The 20,507-nt window shown below is 51.1% G+C and overlaps 1 protein-coding gene across 1 annotated transcript in view; it reads left to right on the forward strand.

Moving 5' to 3' along the window:
- Positions 1-20,507, forward strand: part of MED27 (mediator complex subunit 27) — a 99,054-nt gene that overhangs the window by 67,049 nt on the left and 11,498 nt on the right. The window contains exons 5-6 of the mRNA XM_068155965.1: positions 9,990-10,097; positions 17,450-17,491. Coding sequence (XP_068012066.1) covers positions 9,990-10,097; positions 17,450-17,491 — 150 coding nt within the window. The remainder of the gene's footprint in view (positions 1-9,989; positions 10,098-17,449; positions 17,492-20,507) is intronic.

The raw sequence follows: 20,507 nt of genomic DNA on the forward strand, positions 1-20,507 counted from the left end.
TGTGAAGAGCACCTCCCCCAGAAGGGAGGTTTCTGCAGTGCTTGTGATTTCTCACACTGAGCTTCTCCCAGGTTAGGTTTGGAGCTGCTCCTTGCAGCAGGGTTTGCCGCAGCACCACCCCAGGCAGGTCGTGCTGGGGCCACCTCAAAGCATTGCACAACTGTGCTGCTTGTCCAGAGCTAATTAACTGTCTGTGTGGTATCAAACTCTTGTCACCCTGGGACTATTCACAGCATACCTGCTGCTGCTCATGGAGGTCTTGGATGGAATGGTTCCAGTTGGAAAAGACCTCTAAGGTCATTGAGCCAAACCATTCTCTAACTCTGCCAAGGCTGATGCCAAACCATGGCCCTCAGCACCACAGCTCTGCCTCTGTGAAACCCCTCCAGGGATAGGGATTCAACCACCTCCCTGGGCAGCCTGTGCCAGGCTTTGAAAACCCTTTGGGTGAAGAAGTTTCTTCCAGTGTCCAACCTAAACCTCCCCTGGTGCAACTTGAGGCCATCTCCTCTTGTCCTGTTGCTTGTTACCAGGGAGAAGACTGGCTCCAGCCTCCTTTCAGGGAGCTGTAGAGGGCAATGAGGTCTCCCTTCAGTCCTCCTCTTCTCCAGACTGAACAACCTCAGCTCACCAGAACTGTTCTCCAAACCCTTCAGCAGCTTCATTGCCCTCCTCTGGACCTGTTCCAGCACCTTGATGTCTTTCTTTTAGTGAGGGATCTGAACCTGAACCCAGTTTGGTTGCTACCTTAAAGCATCTTCCAGCACAATCATTGACCAGACAGGAGGTCTGTTCCTCTTCAAAGGCACTGCTAACCAGGCTGCATATTTTAGGAACCTACAAATGTCTGGCAGGAGATGGAGAAGGGGAAGGGAATGTCTGGGAGGTTCTGTGAAACCTCAGGAGAGCTGAAGATGTTACCAAATAAATCATCTTTAGGGAGGAAAAAAGCAAAGTACTTAATCCAGAAGGTGTTAGCCCCAGCTCCATGTGCACAGGGAAATCAGCTTCCATCCTCAGCTGCAGGGCTGAGCCTTTGGTGGGCTAAGGTCCTCCTGGTGTTTCAAGAGGAATCATTAGCAGCCATGTGAGCCTGCTGGTCCTTTCTGGTGGGTAACCTTTGTGTTAAGCTGGCTTCTCCCTCAGCAGGGCACAGCTTCCACAGAAGCTGAGAACTCGAAGCAGAAAGCAAAAGAAACTGTTCCTGAGAGCATCAGTGCTGTGTCTTGACAGGCTGCTGCCTCCTGCTCCTCTGAGGCTGCTGCTTTCCTCCAGGTGATGCAGAGGGGTTTGTGCTTTAGATTCATACCCAGCAATTGTAGCTGATGGCTCTGGATTTGTGGGACACAAACCAAACACAGAAATAATTGAGACCTTTCAGAGCTGGGTGAAATCCTCAGCTGCTTCTAAAAGCAGTTGATTGTTGATTGTGGCATTTCAAGGTGCTGTTTAATCCCAAACTTCACCAGGGATTTCACCCCCCCACCCCCCCCAGTTAATCTTTTAATCTCCCCATGCATAAAGCAACCCAACAAAAAAAGCCTGAACACAGATTGTATCAGCTCTAATGACAGGGTGATGCTAAAGGAATTTGCAGCAGCAGCAGAGGGAACTGTGGACTCCTTAAGGTGTTTGTGGGATTTGGTTGGTCAGCTGCCAGGAGTTGTAAAGGGATAAACCTCACAGAATCACCCAGGCTGGGAGAGGCCTTTAAGGTCCAACTGTAACCCAGCTCCCAGGACCACTGCACTGTGTCCTGAAGCACCACATCTGCAGCTTCTGGAACACCTCCAGGGGTGGGGACTCCACCACCTCCCTGGGCAGCCTGTGCCAGTCCCTCACCACTCTCTCAGGGAAGAAGTTTTTCCTGGTGTCCAACCTACACCTCCCCTGGCACAGCTTAAACCATTCCCTCTCAACTTATCTCTAGTTACCTGGGAGAAGAGACCAGCATCAGCCTCACTCCATCCAACCTCCTTTCAGGTAGCTGTAGGGAGCTGTGAGGGTGCTGGAGCAGGCTGCCCAAAGCAGCTGTGGAGTCTGCCTCTCTGGAGAGGTTCCAGCCCCACCTGGATGTGCTGCTGGGTGACCTGCCCTGGGTGGCCCTGCTCTGGCAGGCATTTTGGACTGGATGATCTCTGGAGGTCCTTCCCAGCCCCTGTGTGAGCAGGAGGTGGCAAGTGAATTGTGAATTACTCTCTTGCTTGTCTGCTGTAAGAATAAGGAAGCTGAAGAAGAATCTTTTGGTGGGAAAATGAACAAGAGTAGAAAAAGCAGAGAGAGACCCCTGGGGAACCTGCTCAGTGTTATGCCCTCCACAGGGTTCCAGTGCCCCAGGGTTGTTCTCCAGTCCCAAAGCCTTGCAGACCTGGGGTGGTATTCTCACAGGCTTCTGCTCTGCAAGATCAGACCTGGGTTTCCTCCCTGAGAAATTCCTCTCTGCTGTAATTTAGAGTGGGGAAAAAAAAGAGCCAGAGTCCAGATCCTGCTCTGCAGCCAGGCTGGGCTAGCCTGAGCCTTCCACCAGTGTCAGTCTGCCCTTGGACCAATATCCTGTGCCAGTTTCTTGCCCTGGTGGAGAGACCCTGCCATGGCAGCTCCTCCTTCACATGGGGAAACCATTTCAAGCCCTAAGTCTGTGCTGCCTTTTTCCTCAGGCACCACTGCAATTAGGTTCAGCTAATGAAAGGTAAATTCCAGCCCTCACACCAAAAGCCAGGAATCCTTGTAAAGAACCTAATTAGAGTGGTTGTTTATTTAGACTCTAATGGCTTAATTGCATCTTCTCTTGCTATTTACAAATAGGCATCATTAAAGAATAATGAGCATGTGAGGGATGGAGCAGTGCTCATGGCAGCAGCAGATGAGGCAGAGGGGAAGAGATAACGAGGTGGAAGTCTGGGTGGGGTTTGTGTTTAATACAAAGCCTTGGTCTGCAATGTATGGGAAGGTGGTGTGCAGGCACTGGGCTGCTGAGGAAGATACCCAAGTGGGAGGATGAGCTTATGGCTGGCTGAGTAGGATCAGCAAATCAGCTGGGTTGGAAGAGGCCTTTAAGATCATCAACCCCAGCACTGTCACCTTCCTCAGAACCACATCTAAACAGCTTTGAAAGCTCTCCAGGCATTTGTCCAGCCTGTTCCAGGGCTTGACAAGCCTTTGGGGGAAGAAACTGTGCCTCATGCCCAACCTTGAGAAGAGAAGGCCCAGGGAAGACCTTAATACCACAGAGCAAAGGGTGGATGGAGACTCCCTTTTTCACAAGGAGTCCCATGGAGCAGGCAAGGGGTGATGGGGACAGGTTGCTGCTGGGGAGGTTCTGATTGGAATCCAGAAGAAAGTGGTTCCCCTTGAGAACAGTTGGACATTGGAATCATCTCCCAAGGGAAGCAGTGGAGTGCTCTACCCTGGACAGCTTTAAGGCTCAGCTTGGCAGGTGCTGGGCCAGCTCATTTCAACCAGACTGTGACCTAGAAAGTTTGGAGCAGATGATCCTTGGGGTCCCTTCCAAGCTGGCATTCTGTCATTCTAGGAACTTAAACCTCCCCTGGGACAACTTGAGGCCATTTCCTCTGTCCTATCATTTGAGCATCCCAAATTCAACCATCCCAGAAGGTGCAGGGCAACATCTCAGGGGTACCTGAGGTGGGGAGCTCAGCACAGGGTGGCATCACCTGAGCCACATCACCTTGCCTGTCCTCACTCTGCCACCTCAAGTGGTTTGCAGTATGAGTGCTCTGAAGGCTCAGAGGAAAGCCTGTAACAGGGACTGCATTCAGTACCTGAAGGATCCTCCAGGGAGGCTGCAGAGGGACTTGGCATGAGGGTGCCTAGAGACAGGCCAAGGGGAAATGGTTTGAAGCTGAGAGAGAGCAGGGTTAGACTGGAGCTGAGGAAGAAGTTCTTCAGTAGGAGAGTGGTGAGACTCTGGCCCAGGCTGCCCAGGGAGGCTGTGGCTGCCTCCTGCCTGGGGGTGTTCAAGGCCAGGTTGGATGAGGCCCTGAGCTGCTGAGTCTAGTTGGGAAATGTCCCTGCCCATGGCAGGGGAGGTTGGAGCAGATGAGCTCTGATTCTGTGACCCGGTGAGGGCTCAGAGTGGCAGTGAGGAGGGCACAGAGCAGGTGTCTGGCCTCTTGCTGGAACCACTCTGAGTGTGCTTCCCTCTCTGGTGTGATGTTGCCTGGTTCCAAAGTGAATAAGAAGCAGGCACAAACCTGTGCTGGTTCTGACACAGGTGAGCAGGTACCCACCTGGAATGAGCCAGAAGGTTTGCTTCCTTCTAGCTCTGCATTGCAGAGCATCTGCAGCTCAAACCAGCAGCAAATTCCCTGGGATGCTGAGAGGAAATCTGGAGCTTGGGGAATTCTCTGCAAAGTGTTGGAGCCTGGTGCTGTCAGCAAAGCTTTTCCTGATACCAAACTTCTGAATGCCACTGAAGAGGAATGTTCCTTAATGCCTGCTGCAGGCTGGGTCTGAAAGGGCTTTTCATGTGGTATCAGCTTCAGTGGGGAGGCAAAATGAAAGGGGGGGGAGGAAATCTCCAGCTGTTCCCTCCCCTTCCTCCCAGCAGAACTGGGGCCTGGGAAATGGATTTTGGTCTCTTTCTGATTTGCTAAATAGATCTCAGCCCTGCTCCTGCCTTATTTGCAGAGGTGCTTAGCTCCTCTCCCCAGCCCTCAGTGGCTTGAAATGGGAACTTTTGGAGCAGTCTGACAAAGAAATCATTCTCTCCACCAATTCTCCCTGATTATTCTGCTTCCCCCCACCCCCCTTTCCTGGCACACAGCTTCCTGTCAGATGCTCCTGGAGAATTATCTTAGTGATAGACCAAATAGTTTTAAATCTGGGATATTTCAGGGAGATTTTTCTTTCAATTCTATTTTATTCTGGTTTATTTCATATATCTTTGTCCCCAAAAAAGAAGAGCTGCATCATATTGGAGACTGCACTCAGCTGCTGCCTGTCCTACCTTCTTCAGCTGGAGCTTGCTTTTTTGGGAAGCAAGGGATTTGAGGATGACTTCAAGTGGCTGAATTTAGGAGGTTTGAGTTAGAAGGAAGTTTAGAAGCAAGATGGTTAATACCCAGCCCTAAAACCCCCACTTCCAGCCCCTCTCACCTGCTCAGCTGCCCTGGCACAACAGGTGTGGGGCACTAGAGGGTGAGGAACACCATCTGGGGGGCTGACTGAGGCACATCAGTTCCCCCCTCACATCAGAGCTGTTCAATGTCTTTATTGATGAGCTGGATGAGGGGATTGAGTCCATCATCAGTATGTTTGCAGAGGACACCCAGTGGGAGCAGGAGTTGATCTGTCAGAGGGTAGGAGAGCTCTGCAGAGGGCCCTTGCCAGGCTGGATGGGTGGGCAGAGGCCAGTGGGATGAGAATCAATAAGGCTAAGTGCAGGGTGCTACACTTGGGCCACAACAACCCCAGGCAGTGCTACAGGCTGGGGGCAGAGTGGCTGAGAGCAGCCAGGCAGAAAGGGACCTGGGGGTGCTGGTTGATAGTAGGCTGAACATGAGCCAGCAGTGTGCCTAGGTGGCCAAGAAGGCCAATGGCATTGTGGCCAGCAGGACAAGAGAGGTCATTCTTCCCCTGTGCTCAACACTGCTCAGGCCACACCTTGAGTCCTGTGTCCAGCTCTGGGCTCCTCAGGTTAGGAAAGAGGTTGAGCTGCTGGAAGGTGTCCAGAGAAGGGCAACAAAGCTGGGGAGGGGTCTGGGGCACAGCCCTGGGAGGAGAGGCTGAGGGAGCTGGGGTTGCTTAGCAATGAGGGGAGACCTCATTGCTCTCTCCAACTCCCTGCAGGGATGTTGGAGCCAGGTGGGGGTTGGTCTCTTCTCCCAGGCACCCAGCAGCAGAACAAGAGGACACAGTCTCAAGCTGGATATTAGGAAGAAGTTTTTCCCAGCAAGAGAGATTGGCCCTGGGGATGTGCTGCCCAGGGAGGTGGTGGAGTCCCCAGCCCTGGAGGTGTTTCAGGAGAGCCTGGCTGAGGCCCTTGGTGCCATGGTCTGGTTGACTGGGTAGGTCTGGGTGATAGGTTGGACTGGATGCTCCTGGAGGTCTCTGGTTGCTTCTGTTTAACTCACAGCTGTTCCTATTTTCAGCTCCCACAACTCTGGGGCATATTTTTCTTATTATTATTGTTATATTTTATATATTTTTTTCTCCTCCATTCATATTAATTGAATTTTAAAAGTGACCTTGGCCATGTATTGATTTGGATTCAAGCTTGCTCCATCAAGGAGGAGCTGGCATGCATCCTTCAGGCAAAATCTCGCAGAGCCAAGTGCTGCCTTAACAGGATATCGACAGCAGGGGCTGAGATTTAATAGGAGAAGTTTGGCTTAGGGAGGAAATTGTTGCCTCATGGCTGAGAGGTGGCTCTCTGGTGTAAGCAAAGGAGCTCCTTTCAGCTGCTCTCTGTGGCAGTGCAGGGACAGGGACTCAGAATGGGGTGGGGTGGGAGGGACTCCCCCAGAGGTCAGAGTCTCATAGTGTAGTGTCGTAGTGTCAGTCAGGGCTGGAAGGCACCACAAGGATCAGCTGGTTCCAGCCCCCTGCCCTGGGCAGGGACACCTCCCACCAGCCCAGGCTGCTCAAGGCCTCATCCAGCCTGGCCTGGAACACCTCCAGGGAGGGGACATCCACAGCCTCCCTGGGCAGCCTGTGCCAGGCTCTCCCCACTCTCACTGTCAAGAATTTCTTCCTGCCCTCCTCAAGCTCCAATCCGTTGGCCCTCATCCTGTCACTCCCAGCCCTTGTCAAAAGTCCTTCCCCAGCTCTCCTGCAGCCTCTTCAGATATTGAAATGCTGCTCTGAGGTCTCCCTGGAGCCTACTCCAGGCTGAACAGCCCCAACCCTCCCAGCCTGCCCTCACAGGGGAGGTTCTGCAGCCCTCTGATGGTCTTTGTGGCCTCTCCAGCAGCTGCAGGTGCTCCTTGTGCTGGGGGCACCAGAACTGGATGTGGTGGTGTAGGTGAGGTCTCAGCAGAGCAGAGGGGCAGAATCCCCTCCTTGTGCTGCTGCTCTCCCTGCTTTGGATGCAGCCAGCACACAGCTGCCTGCTGGGCACCAGGTGCCCACTGCCAGCTCACACTGAGTGTTTTATCAACCAACACTCCCCAGGTCCTTCTCCTGAAGGCTGCTCTTGAGCAGAGCAGGCACATTGCAGTGCCTGGTGATGAGGGTCCACCTGGCTGAGGCTTGACCTCCAGGAGACACCTGTGCAAGTGGAGCTGGGAGTAGAACCAGCAAATTACCTTTTGCCCAGAGCCATTAGGGGTTTATTACCTTCTTTCAGGTGAGCTGTAGGGACACAGGTGTAAATTATATCCCATCCATAGATCTTTGCTGCACATAGACTCCAGTTAGCTGAGTGGAGCAGGCACTGAAAGAAAATGGTCTGCTGGAAAATAGGAGCTGTGTAATGTGGTTGAGGTGAACAAAAGCATTAAGTCCTGCAAACAGGTCTGAGTCTGGATTATTAGAGGGGGGAAAATAAATGATCTCCCATTTGTTGTGCACCATCTGGGAGGTGCTTTGCCCTGGAAATAGCTGTGGAGTGTACTCTGGGCTGCCAGATCTTAACAGCATCCCCCAGCCTGGTGGCAGCCTGCTGCTCAGCCTCTGTGCTGCTAGCCTCATTCTTTCAGTGCTGGTGGAATGATGAACTTGTAATTCCTCTGAGCTACACCTGGCTCTGCAGAATTTCTCCTTCTGGCAAGGCTTAACTAATGATAGGTCTGAAAAAGCAGCTGAGAGTCCTGATCTCTCTTCCACCAGTGTAACACCTCCAGGAATCCCACATCAAAGCAGCAACACAGAGTAGGAAACCCTTGTGCTTGTGGTGCCAGGGACCTGCAAGAGCTAATTCAGGCAGCCCAGCACTAGCCTGGCCAACGCTGCAGTGCATTCTGCTCTTCACTCATCAGCACCATGCCTGCCTGCCCCTGCTCTGGGCAGGACCCCCTTGAATGCTGTCCAAGCTGAGACTGCAACAGCAGAGGCTCCGTAGAGCCATGGAATTGTTTTGGTTGGAAAAGACCTCAAAGATCAAGTCCAAGCATCAACCCCACCCCCACCCTGGCCACTAAACCACAGCCCCAGGTGCCATGGCCACAGGTTTCTTGAACACCTCCAGGGCTGGGGACTCCACCACCTCCCTGGGCAGTCTGTGCCAATCCCTGGCCACTCTTGCAGCAAAGAAATTCTTCCTAATCTCCAGCCTAACCCTCCCCTGGCACAGTTTCAGGCCATTTCCTCTGCTGTCACCTGATACAAGGGAGAAGAGACCAACCCCCATCTCACTGCAACCTCCTTAGGGAGCTCACACTTCTGGTACTCGTTTGAGGACAGGGTCTGGACGGCTGTGACAGGTTCTGAAAGTGTGGAGTGAATCACTGGGAGGGTGTGAAAACAGAGGACTTGGGCAAAGGCAAAGGCAGTGAGCTCATGCAGAAGCATTTGGAAAGCCTTGGTGCAGGTAAACCTCGTGGGGAGGTTTGAGGCCAGCAAGAAATCCATCCCAGCCAGCTGGAGTGCCAAGGCTGGGCTTGCTCAACTTGTTTTGTTCCACTCTGAGGACTTTCAGGAACATCCCACACAGGCTTCAGCTCAGCTTCATCCTGTTGATTTCTCTTTCTCTACCTGGCAGCAGCAATGTGAGATCCATGGGTGTGGAAGGGAGCGTGTGGAGGCAGTGGAGACAGCAAATGCTGCCCAGAGAGCTGGGGGCAGCCTTGGTGCCCTTCCATTGATCAGATTTCTTTTCCTTTTCTCTTGGAAATGTCTTCTTTTCCTCTTCCTTCCTTCTCCCACACATGGTTGCTGTCTGAATTCCTCAGAGTCAGTTCTCTCAGCAGATCCCTGTCCCAGCCAGTTGTCCACAGCACTGTCAGGGCTGGAAGGGACCTCAAGGCTCAGCCAGTCCCAACCCCCCTGCCATGGCCAGGGACACCTCACACTACAGCAGGTTGCTCACAGCCACATCCAGGTACTGTATCAGGTAGTGATAGGACTACGGGGAATGGAATGAAGCTGGAGGTGGGGAGATTCAGGCTGGAGGGGAGGAGGAAGTTCTTCACCATCAGAGTGGTGAGGCCCTGGAATGGGTTGTCCAGGGAGGTGGTTGGGGCCCCAGCCCTGGAGGTGTTTAAGCCCAGGCTGGATGAGGCTCTGGCCAGGCTGATCTAGTGTGGGGTGTCCCTGCCCATGGCAGGGGGGCTGGAACTGGATGAACCTCGTGGTCCCTTCCAACTCTGACTGATACTATGATACATCCAGCCTGGCTGCAAACACCTCCAGGGCTGAGGCTTCCACCACCTCCATGGGCAACCTGTGCCAGGTTCTCCCTACCCTCATGGGGAAGAACTTCTTCATGATGCCCCTTCTGTTCTTTCTGCTTTTACCACTTGCAGAGCAGAAAATGAAGCCTTTGCCAGTGTCACATTTCCACTTCTTAGCTGCAGTTTCCCTTTAAATAATTTCACTTTATCATGAGGCCTACACTGTTTTCCCTCCAACTCCTTTTCAAAGCCAGCATTAGAAGGCTCTGATTCTGCTTTCAGCTTCTCTCTGGGTTTTTTTCCCCCCCTCTAAGTGGGTTTCTACTGGAGAAGATCAAATCCACTGAAAATAATCACATTTGCTGGTGGTTTCTGACAAGTTATTGAGTTGTGGTGTTAATAAATTGGAGAGAGTTGCTTGGCAGTGTCATCCCTGCACCAGGGAATTGGGGGAATTTGTACCTTTTCAGTTGCAAATGAATTGTTTGTTTGTTCTGCACTTCCCAGCCTGCCTCTTCCTCCCAAACCCACTGCCTTAGATCTTGTAGTTTGCTCTCTCCTATAAATTATTGAAGTCTGAAATGGCATCAACTTAAAGCTGTTTAACTTGACACCATCCATCCTCCTTCAGCTTGCTTTGTGTTTGGGGCTTGGGGTTTCCCCCCCCTCACTTTGTCCTTCTCTTGTTCTTTCCAGGTTACCTTAGGAAAAGTGTTGAAAGTGATAGTGGTGATGAGAAGCCTCTTCATTGACAGGACCATAGTGAAAGGCTACAGTGAGAATGTCTACACTGAAGATGGGAAGGTAGGTTCTTGGCTACCCAGCAGCACTAAGGGTTTGGGGGTTTCTTTCAGCTGGTGTTGAAGTGCCAGAGCAGGAGGAATCCCATCATGGGTGTGCTGGAAACATAAAGCTGTCCCAGAAGGCTCTGAGGATGCTTTGCAGAGTGCTGGCCTTTACATTTATCACTGCTTTGCTTGGAGCTTTCATACCCAAATGTCTGACTCCTTTCTGAGCTCTGAAGCCCTTCCCTGAATTTCTAATTCATCACCTTAGACCCCAGTTGCCTCCTTAATAATGTCTGCTGAGAGAAGAGTTCTTCACTCCAGCAGCACATCAATAGCCCAAGGTTCAGCTTGCTCTTTTCTGAGGGCTACTGGGAAATCTTGGGCTAGTTTTGTGCTCAGCTTGCTGAACACAAGGCTGCACACATCACTGCTGGGGAGTCCTCACTCCTCTGCCCATCACTAAGAGCCCATCTTGAGGAGCAGCTATTAAAGCCAACCTTCCCTGCTTCACTAAGTGATTTGTTTCATGAACGATTCACCCTGCTTGAACCCTCAGATCCTGCCTGCACACACTCCATATGGCTCCTTAGCTCCTCAGGAGATGCTAATGGGAGCTGACTGCCTTCAGCTGCTTTCCCTTCTCGGCCTGGAATGGTCTCTCTCACCCAGCCACCGGCCAGAGCTCTCCTTTGCCAGCAACACCACTAAACACCTCCATCTTCCACGCTTTCTCTCTGGAGCTTTCTCTTCTGATTATGAAGCCTATTAAAACAAAAAGTTCATTATCTCAAGATGAGCACTTGGCACCCATAGGCCATGTTATAATGAGGTGAGACTTTCCCTTCCTCTGCAAAGCACGGAGTGTGGTTTAGCAGACAGAGGCACGTCGTGCGCTGACCCCGGAGTTCAGCGCCTCCGAGTCTGAGCCTCCTCTCCCTCAGAAAAGCCAGGAGCTGCTGGAGGAGAGAATAGCACAGCTCTATTTCCCAGGTGAGAGGTTTCTCACTCAGGGGGAGGGGGATTGGTCTAAGAAGTAGGAAAATAAAACTTGCCTGGGTTTGATTGGCATTATTCAGACCTGCAGGTTTAAACACCACAGTGCTGCAGGAGCAGCTGCAGCAGCCTGCCTGGGCATCAGCACCTAAATACAGCCCCAGAGCTCCAGCCCCTCTTCACCCCAACCTCTGCTCCAGAGTGAGATGAGAGTGCCTAAGGAGCACTGATGGATCCCTGTGTCACACTTCCCTTGGGGGTGCTCATTGTCTCTGCTGAGCCCAGCTCCCTTGAAATGTAGCAGTGCTCTAGATGCTGAAGGGCTCAGTCGCAGAGCTCCTGTCTGAAACTCAGCATCTGGCACTGGGCTTCTGCTCAGCTCAAGGTGAACTCTCCAGAGAGCCCTGCACAGTTTCTCTGTCATTGTTTCCTGCCCTGGGGAGAGTGGGACTGAGCAGGGCCAGCTTTAGGCACGGGGCACTGACCTTTGCCTGCTGTCAGTGGGGAGCAGTGGAGCTCCTCCAGAGCATCCCTGCTAACACCTGGCTTGTTTGCTTGCTCTGAGCCACTCTGCAGGGGAATCTGTTTTCTACTGACTTAAGCTTTCTGTGTCCAGAGCTAGGCTGTGTGACTGCCCCCCTGGGGCTGCAGGAGCCTCTGACCTTTAGGTGGCAGGTTGCTGTTCCACTGGGCCAGCCCAGGGCTTGCACAAACCTGAAGCTCTTTAGGTATAAATAGGAACATTGCATTTGACTTCAGTGGGGTTGGAGCTGCAGCCACTGACATCAGGAGTACATTTGGCTTGGAAGCTGAAATAAATGCATAGCTTGCTAGTTTTGCCAACTGGAGCACATATTGACAAACAGTGAGCTCTCTTTTTTTTCCCCCTCACTAATTAACTACACTGCTAATTAGAGAATAAGAATGAGATTGTGCTCTTGTAATGCTTCACTTTGCTTACTGTGCCTGCTGGGAATGAGTGATTACAGGCAACTGCAAACAGGCCATTCCAGTCCCTTCCCTGGCACAGCAGATGCTGGTGGGGAAGTTACTCCAGTGAGGTTTCACCACCCTGTCCTAGCTGCTAAGTTTCTAGACCAGGAGAGGGAAATGCAGTGGCTGTGAGGCCATCCAGCAAGATATGAGCAGGCTGGAGAGCTGGGTGAAGGGAGAACCTCATGAAGTTCAACAGGAGTTCTGCATCTGGGCAGGGATCACACCAGGCACCAGTAGAGACTAGAGAGCATCCTGCTGGAAAGCAGCTCCATGGAGAAAGACCTGGGGGTCCTGGTGGGCAGCAGTGTGCCCTTGTGACCAAGAGGGCCAACAGCATCATGGCATCAAAGTGTGGCCAGCAGGTCTAGAGAGGTTCTCTCCCTCTGCTCTGCCCTGGTGAAACCACACCTGGAATACTGGGTCTGGTTTTGGGCTCCCCAGTTCAAGAGTCAAGGATCTGCTGGAGAGAGTCCAACAGAGCCTAGGAGAGTGATGAAGGGACTTGAACATCTCTGCTGTGAGGAAAGGCTAAGAGCCCTGGGACTGTTTAGTCTGGAGAGGAGAAGGCTGAGAGGGATCTGATCAGTGTAAGTATCTGTGCCAAGGTGAAGGTGCCAGGTTCTTTGTGGTGGTGCCCAGTGATAGGACAAGGAACAAAGGGCAGAGATGAGTACAAACAGCAGAAGTGTTGGTAGCCTTCTGGTCCATTGGTCAGACAAGTCTAGAGAAACCAAAGCTGGGAGTCTCTCCTGGCTGTGGCACTGTGCATGGTGCAGGAAAGCTGAGGCTGCAGTCCCTGGGTTGCTTCAGCTCACTGTGTGCCTGTGGAGGCTGGCAGGTTGAGACCTGCCCACGTGGTGCTGCTGCACTGAGGTCTGGTTGAAATGGGTTCTCCTCCTCACAGGTTTCAATACCTTCAAAATGAAGGTGAAAAAAAGTAGAAGCCTGGAGCTTGCAGTGAGTAAGGGCACAAGATTGTAGAGGCTGGTTTTCAGGCTGTGCTTAGACAGACAGTTGCATTTCTGAAGTGCTTCATGTACTTCCCTCCTGAATTATTCACCAGCCCTGCAGAATGTCTCTGCCAGGCTGCCAGCTGCATAACTTAGACATTTCTGGTGACACACTGCAAAAACAATAGGTGAGATCTGGCAGCCTCTTGTCTTGTGGTGGCCTCTGGCTGCTGCTGGCTCTGCAGTCTCCTCTCTTGCTTACCAGGCTAACCCATTGTGCCCACCACAGCCTGATGCTTCTTAATGAGCTTCATGGTTTTAGTGGTGGCACCATGCTGCCCTCAGTTTCAGACTCTGACATACTCCTTGTGCTCTGGGATTTAATCATGGATGGTAATTAATTACTGGTGGTGTCCTGATTCCTGAATAAGTGAAGCTATGCAGCTCACCCTCCCAGGGCAGCTTTGTTTCAGCTGAGCCATTAATAGCCCAAATCTGCCAAGAAAAACCAACCCACAGGGGAACAGTTTTGGCATACCAATGCCATGCACCTCTCTGGATGCAGAGACCATGGCTTAAAGCTGCTGTTGCCCCTGCAGAAATGGGTTTCTCAGAGGCTTTCTGCACATCCTTCTCCCCCCTGGAGCAGGTGTTTCAAAGGAGCCCCAGGATCAGCTGGCTGGAGGCACAGCAGTTTGCCTTTCTTCTTGCAGCTGCCTTTGCAGACTCCAAATCCAGCAGTTCCAAGTCTATCCCAAACTTGCACCTCAACAGGGGCCTTTAGAATGGGTACTCCCATGTTTCTTTTTGGATGCTGAGACCAAGAAGCTCCTCAACAGGGCACATTTAGAGTGGGTACTCCATGCTTTACTCGGTAGGCAGAGACCAGGAAGCCCCTTGAGAGGGAGCATTTAGAGTGGACACTTCCATGCTTTCCTTTGGGGGCTCGACAGGGCACATTGGGAGTGGGTACTTAACACCACTGCTTAGCCAAATTCCTACTTCTGCATCCCTCAGCCTTCACTACAGGAACCTAAGTCTCTCAGCTGAATTATCATGGTAAGGAGCTTGGGTTATGGTCGCATTTAGAGTGGACACTTCCATGCTTTCCTTTGGGAGCTGACACCAGGAACCGCCTCGACAGGGCATATTGGGAGTGGGTACTTAATGCCACTGCTTAGCCAAATTCCTACTTCTGCATCCCTCAGCCTTCACTACAGGAACCTAAGTCTCTCAGCTGAATTATCATGGTGAGGAGCTTGGGTTATTGTCACATTTAGAGTGGACACTTCCATGCTTTCCTTTGGGGGCTGACACCAGGAGCCGCCTGGACGGGGCACGTTTGGAGCGGGCGCTCGCCAGCACTGCCCAGCCAGGTTCTTACTTCTACATCCCTCAGCCTTCACTACAGGAGCCTAAGTCCCTCAGCTGAATTATCATGGTGAGGAAGTTGGGTTATGTTAATGCTGTGGCTTCATTAATTACCCCATATCAATAAAAGAAAGAGGCAGCTTTTAGCCTCCTAGCGTAAGAGAGGCAAAGCAGTGGTGGTATCAAAGGAGAGCTTCAAAGACAGGCAGAGCTGTCTCTCGGGTAATTTCTGATCCCTGCATTCTTTCCACTTCAAAGCTGGGGGGGGTGTGTTTGGGTGAAGGGGGGGTTGAATCTGATTCCTCTAATAAGTGCTGGCACCAGACCTGTTTGATATTAGATGCAGGGAACATTCTGATTTGTTATCGCCTTTGAAATCGCTCAGACGACCTTCAGCAAATGGCCTCTTGTTCCTCGGGCTGGGGGAGAGTGGGGCACTGGGAAACCAAAGGGAGAAAAAAACCCCACTGAAAAACAAACCCCCCCCAGTTTAATTCACATGCAGAGGATGGCCTGGAATTGTGCTTTCAGCAGGGCTTTCTTAGTTACAGATGTGTGCCTTGATTGAAAGTGAAAAGTTGAGGAATAATAGAGCCGTAACGATGCATTCTTTAATCCCCCTCTGTCTGAGGGGGGAAGGTGGGCAGGCATTTGGGAGCTGTGCTTGGGGGGCTCTGGTAGCTTTGCCTTTTGTCTTTCTCTTCTTGCTTTTTCTTTCCCTTTTTTTTTTTGTTGTGGTTTTTCTTCTTTCTTTCTTTCTTTCTTTCGCCTCCTCCTCCTTTTGAACTTGTCCCTACGACAGACACTCATTACCTCTTCAGCTTCTCAGTCTCCCTGCCAGCTAATGAACATTCAGGACCTGTTGGGTTCATCTTAATGCAGCATCTGAAGTAGACTTTGGTGGGGTTTTTTGGGCTGTTGGGGGTTTTTTTTCCAGCTCTTGAGTCTAACTAGAGAGGATCACATCCTTGGTTTGATCACTAGAGATTAGCAAAACCATACCTACAGCTCTGTCTCTAGTCAAAGGAAGCCTCAAATTACATGAAAAGAGCTTTTGGAAAGGAGGGATTCATTTTGTATTTTCAAGTGTAGACTTTTCTAAGCTGGAAATGAGAAGCTTCCTTCCCAGCAGGCACAGGTTTGCTCTTACAGGGGAAATCAAGATCAGGTCCAAGGGACCCCAAGGATCATCTGGTCCAACCTGTCTAGGTCACAGTCTAGTTGAAATGAGCTGGCCCAGCACCTGCCAAGCTGAGTCTCGATACTGACCAAGGTAGAGAACTCCACCACTTCCCCTGGGAGATGATTCCAATGTCCAACTGTTCTCATGGGCAACAATTTCCTTCTGGATTCCAATCAGAACCTCCCAGCAGTAACCTGTCCCCACCACCCTTTGTCTTCTCCATGGAACTGGGAGTCTCCATCCTCCTGGTAGCCAGGTCTGACCCTAGCAGTGGTGGTGGTGGTCACACAGCTCCTTGATCCTGCCCCAAGAGCCAGTAAATGTGAAAGGTTTGTAGGCAGCTGCCTCAGGCTACTTCTGCCTTCATCTAACCTGGAAAAGGCATTGAGCCATCAGCTGCCTTTTGTCTCCCGGCAAGGTCAGCTGGAGGAAGCTCTGAAGCATCACTCCTGGAGGTGTTTTTAAAGTATTTATCATTGCCTCCTGTCCAGGCTGAGGACTGGGGGTTCAGGGGTCACTTCTGTACCACTAGTCAGAAGTGAGCCACTGAGCAGGGTGAGACCTTCCAGCACTCTGAACATTTTTAGCTGTGTGAATCAATTACTTGGGTTCAGCATCGTTTCCCCTCTCCACCTTCACCCCCCCTCAGATGTGTTTTACTCACCTCAGGACAAGAGGAAATGGCCTGAAATTGTGCCAGGGGAGGCTTAGGTTGAAGATCAGAGAATTTCCTTGCTGCAAGAGTGGCCAGGGACTGGCACAGGCTGCCCAGGGAGGTGGTGGAGTCCTCATCCCTGGAGGTGTTCAAGACACCTGTGGCCACAGCACTTGGGGCTAGGGTTTAGTGGCCAGGGCAGGGTTGGGTTGAAGGTTGGACTGGATCATCTTAGAGGCCTTTTCTGACCCCAGCAGTTCTGTAATTCTCTATTCCACAGGACTGAGCTGAAAGCATTAATTAGCTGTCAGTCAGAGTTGTTCTCCCTGTGAGCCACTTGGGTGTTGAGCCAGGCCCAGCCTCCCCTCCTGCTTTCCAGGGCTATTAAAAGTTCCTGCGGTTTTTGCTCTTTTAGTTTGCATACAGTCGAGCAAAACATTGAAGTCCTGGATGTCTGCAGTTCTCCACACCCTCAAATCTCTTGTAGTGTGGGGGTTGTTTTTCTTTGGCCTGCAAATGTAAATGCAGTCTCCTAAGGGATGTTTTATTTGGCCCCAGCAGAGCAGTGCTTTGGCTTCATTCAGCTAAACGCTCTTTGTGTCGTTTGGAGCTGCTTCGCTTGTTCAGACACGAGCATCAGCTTCAGCAAAATGCCCTCATTTTGGAAACACACTGAAGCTGAGGAATATTTGCATAGCTCAGCCACAGCCCTGTACAAATGAAGATTTTGCTCTTTTAAAAGACCACATTAATTCAACAGGTCTTGTGTCTGTCAGCTCTGTGATGAAAGCGGCAGCCTGGGCTCGTTCTTGGGTGCAGGATGAAGGAAACCTCACAGCATTCATTGCCTTGCTTGGGTTACAAGAGGTAAAGGCAATGGGGCAGGACAGTGAGCTTGGATTTACATCTCCAGAGATCTCCTTGGCTGCTCTTTTGGTCTGAACAGCTGCTTAGCTGCCCAGAGAGGTGGTGGAGTCTCCATCTCCAGAGATATTCAGAGCCCACCTGGACGTGTTCCTGAGTGGCCTTTTGTCAGGGGTTGTGTAGCAGATTCAGCTCAGCCCATGGCACCACCTCTGGGTGACCCTGCCTTGGCAGAGGGCTTGGGCTCCAGAGGGCCCTTCCAAGCCCATTCTGTGATTCTGTGTTAGCTGCTTGTTCTCCATAGAGCTGCTTCTTTATGTGTGGTAAGGCCTGACTGTGTTTTTCCCCTCTTGCAGCTCGACATCTGGTCCAAGTCCAACTATCAAGTGTTCCAGAAGGTAAGGCTCACCTTCCCCTCACCATGAAGTGTACAGGAGGTGTGCAGGGCTTTTCTGTACAAGAACCCTGACTGTGTTCCTTTGTCATCACAATCTGCAAATGAGGGAGTGGCAGCAGTAGGTATAAAACTGTTGAGCAGCTGAGAGTGGATGTGGGGAGGATCTCTGGCTTGCTGTTTTGCAGGCAGGGAAGAGAAGATTTCTCTTTGAAGGCCTCTTGTCAGAGCTCTGCAAGCTCAGACTGAGCAGGGTTTAAATTCCGGTTTCCTTTACCTTCAGGCCACAGTTCAAGGAGCTTGAGTCTCCAGCTAGTGCACAAGCTTCCTTTCATCTGCTTTTGGAGTTTGTCTAACAAACAGGGGGCAGGGACTCAAAAGGGCATGAAAGCAGGGGTCAAGAGTGTGGCATGTGGGCTGTTTGTGCATCTTCCTCCCAAGACTGCAGATGCAGGCGGAAGGGAGGAAGCTCGACCTGTGGTATTAGCCTGCTGGAGATCAAAGGACAGCTTTGGGGAGGTTGGTTGCTCTCCCTCTCTGTCAGGCATTAAAGGAAAAGTGTTGCTGCAGATGGTTCTTTACCCCTGAGATCAGTGGATTCAATATTCTTTCTGGTTTTCTCACTCCTCAGAAATATTTGGTGTCAAGTAGAGTAACAGGGCAGGGAGTAAAGCAGTGTGGATCCCAGGAACTGCCTTGTGAGGGTGCTAAAGGAAAGTAGCAATGGAATATATCTATGGCTCTGGAATTAGGATGATGGAATCCTTTTGGTGGGAAAGACCTTGAAGATCAAGTTCAACTCTTGTCTAACTCCTCAAAGCTAAACCAGTCAAGTGCATCATCTTTCAGATTGGACATCAGGAACCATTTCTGTCCTGCAAGCAAGGTCAGGGATTGGCACAGGCTGCCCAGGGAGGTGGTGGAGTCCCCATCCCTGGAGGTGTTCAAGAAATGTGTGGCCATGGTACCTGGGACCTGGTTTGGTGGCTGTGGTGGTCTTAGGTTGAAGGCTGGACTTGCTTTTAAAGGTCTTCTCCAACTCAATTCTATTATTCTATGATCTCCCTTCCCCCTCCTCTAGTCTAATTCTGCCTCTCCAATACAGCCTGAACTTCAGGCTCCTCCTGTCCAGTTCTCTCTGGACAGATAGTACCAATTGTGTGACTCTTCACCTCACAAAACAGAAAGGAAAGGGAGCAGGGAAGGGCTTTTCTCTGCCCAGTTGAGCAGCTGCCTGCCTTTTGTTCCAGCACTCTGCTCCCAGCCCTGTCACTGTGTTACCTTGGGCCATTTAACCTCTCTTTGGATCCATTTTCTGTGTCCCTTAGGCTGGGGCAATACTTGCTGACTTCACAGGAGCTGCTGCTGAATTGGTTGCCCAGTGCTCTCTGGTTCTTGCATGACAAATGTGATCAAAATGCAAGGTGATGGTGCTCTCTAATCAATAGATCCTGTACTATTGAGCTGAGAGCTGGAGGAGTTGAGGCTAAGACCTAAGTCAAGTTTTCAAATGGATAATAGAAAATGCTGTGGTTCAGCATAGTTAAGTTTCCTCTGATGCTGGCCTTGCTTTGGTTTCCCCTTTATCCTCTGAAGCTGCACTTGCACCCATTTCTGACAGCCAGGACTCATTCAGCAGCAGCCAATTGAAGGGCATTGATGAAACAGTGTCAGAGAAACGATGAGGTTGTTACTAATGTAAGGTCTGTGCTGCAGCATCTTCAGACCAAATGTTTTCCTGCCATTAAAAACTCATCAGGGGATGTGTCAGAGCACATCTGAATGTTCCTGAAATGTGTTTCTCATGGCAGTCACCAGTAACACCATGTGGGAGTGCTGTGCTGAGCAGGAAAAATCCAGATGAGTAACTGCTCCACCAGCCTTAGCACCCCAAAAGCAATCATCCCTCTGAAGGGCAGGGCTGTGGCTCTTTAAAAGCTGCACCAAGCTCTCCAGCTCTGTCTCCAATGATAATAGAACAACATCTGGAGCTCACAAGGTATCTGCCAGTGGTAGCTGCAGACCTGTCAAATTCTCCCAGGGCTGCAGCTTGACTTTCCAGGTTAAGGACCAGGGACCTCTGATCTTTAGTCCAACCCTGTCAAACAAAGCTAAATTTGTCCTGACTTTGTTTGCAGCTGCTGGCTGTGTCAGCAAGCCTCTCCTCTCCTGATCAGGCAGGGTCCCTGTGTGTGTGAGCTGAGGGGGTGGCTCCAGGAGGGCCATTACCGTCCTAATGTGTGGTCATTGCCTAAGTTCCCTGGAGGCTCCTTGAATCAGGTTCTGGGGTGAATAAGCTTTGCAGGCATTGAATCCAGCAGCAGGGTTAGATTGAGAGAATGGAGCTGGGAAATGAGAGAGAGAAAGCTGAAAGGGCAAAAGAACAAGGAGCAAAGAAAAGGTTTTTCAGGCTTGCTTGTTGGTCTGACATTTAAACTCCACAGGAGCAGCCACTGTTTTCATCTTAAACCTCCTCCAATTTAACTCTTTGCTTCTCTTGATCCACCAGCACAAGAGGAGGAACACCATGGGAAATACCCAAACACCTGGGGGCTTAAATCTTGGTGGGAAGAATGTTTCTGAGAGCTGCAGAATTCCAGCTCCCTGTGTAGAGGATTGCAAAAATAAGCATTGGAGAGAGTGGTGCAAAACTCAGACCTTTGCATGCAGCAAAGAGGTGAAAATGGAGAGCAGGGCAGCTGCTGTGAGTGGATCCAAGCATCAGCTCTTTGCTTCATCAAGAGCAGCACAGCTGGCTTTGAATCATGGAAAGCACTGGGTTGGGAGGGACCCTCAAAGGGCATCTTGTCCAACTCCCCTGCAGGCAGCAGGGACACCTCCAACTAGAGCAGGTTGCCCAGGGCCACATCAGGTTTGACCTTCAATCTCTCCAGGGATGGGGCCTCACATCCCTGGGCAGCCTGTTCCATTGTCTCACCACTCTCATTGTGCAGAGCTTCCTCCTGATGTCCAACTTAAATCTGCTCTGCTCTAGTTTCAAACCATTGCCCCTTGTCCTA

The sequence above is a fragment of the Melanerpes formicivorus genome, unplaced genomic scaffold, assembly GCF_026170545.1.
Source record: "Melanerpes formicivorus ecotype bairdi unplaced genomic scaffold, bMelFor1.0.p_v2 SCAF_33, whole genome shotgun sequence".
Lineage (NCBI taxonomy): Eukaryota > Metazoa > Chordata > Aves > Piciformes > Picidae > Melanerpes > Melanerpes formicivorus.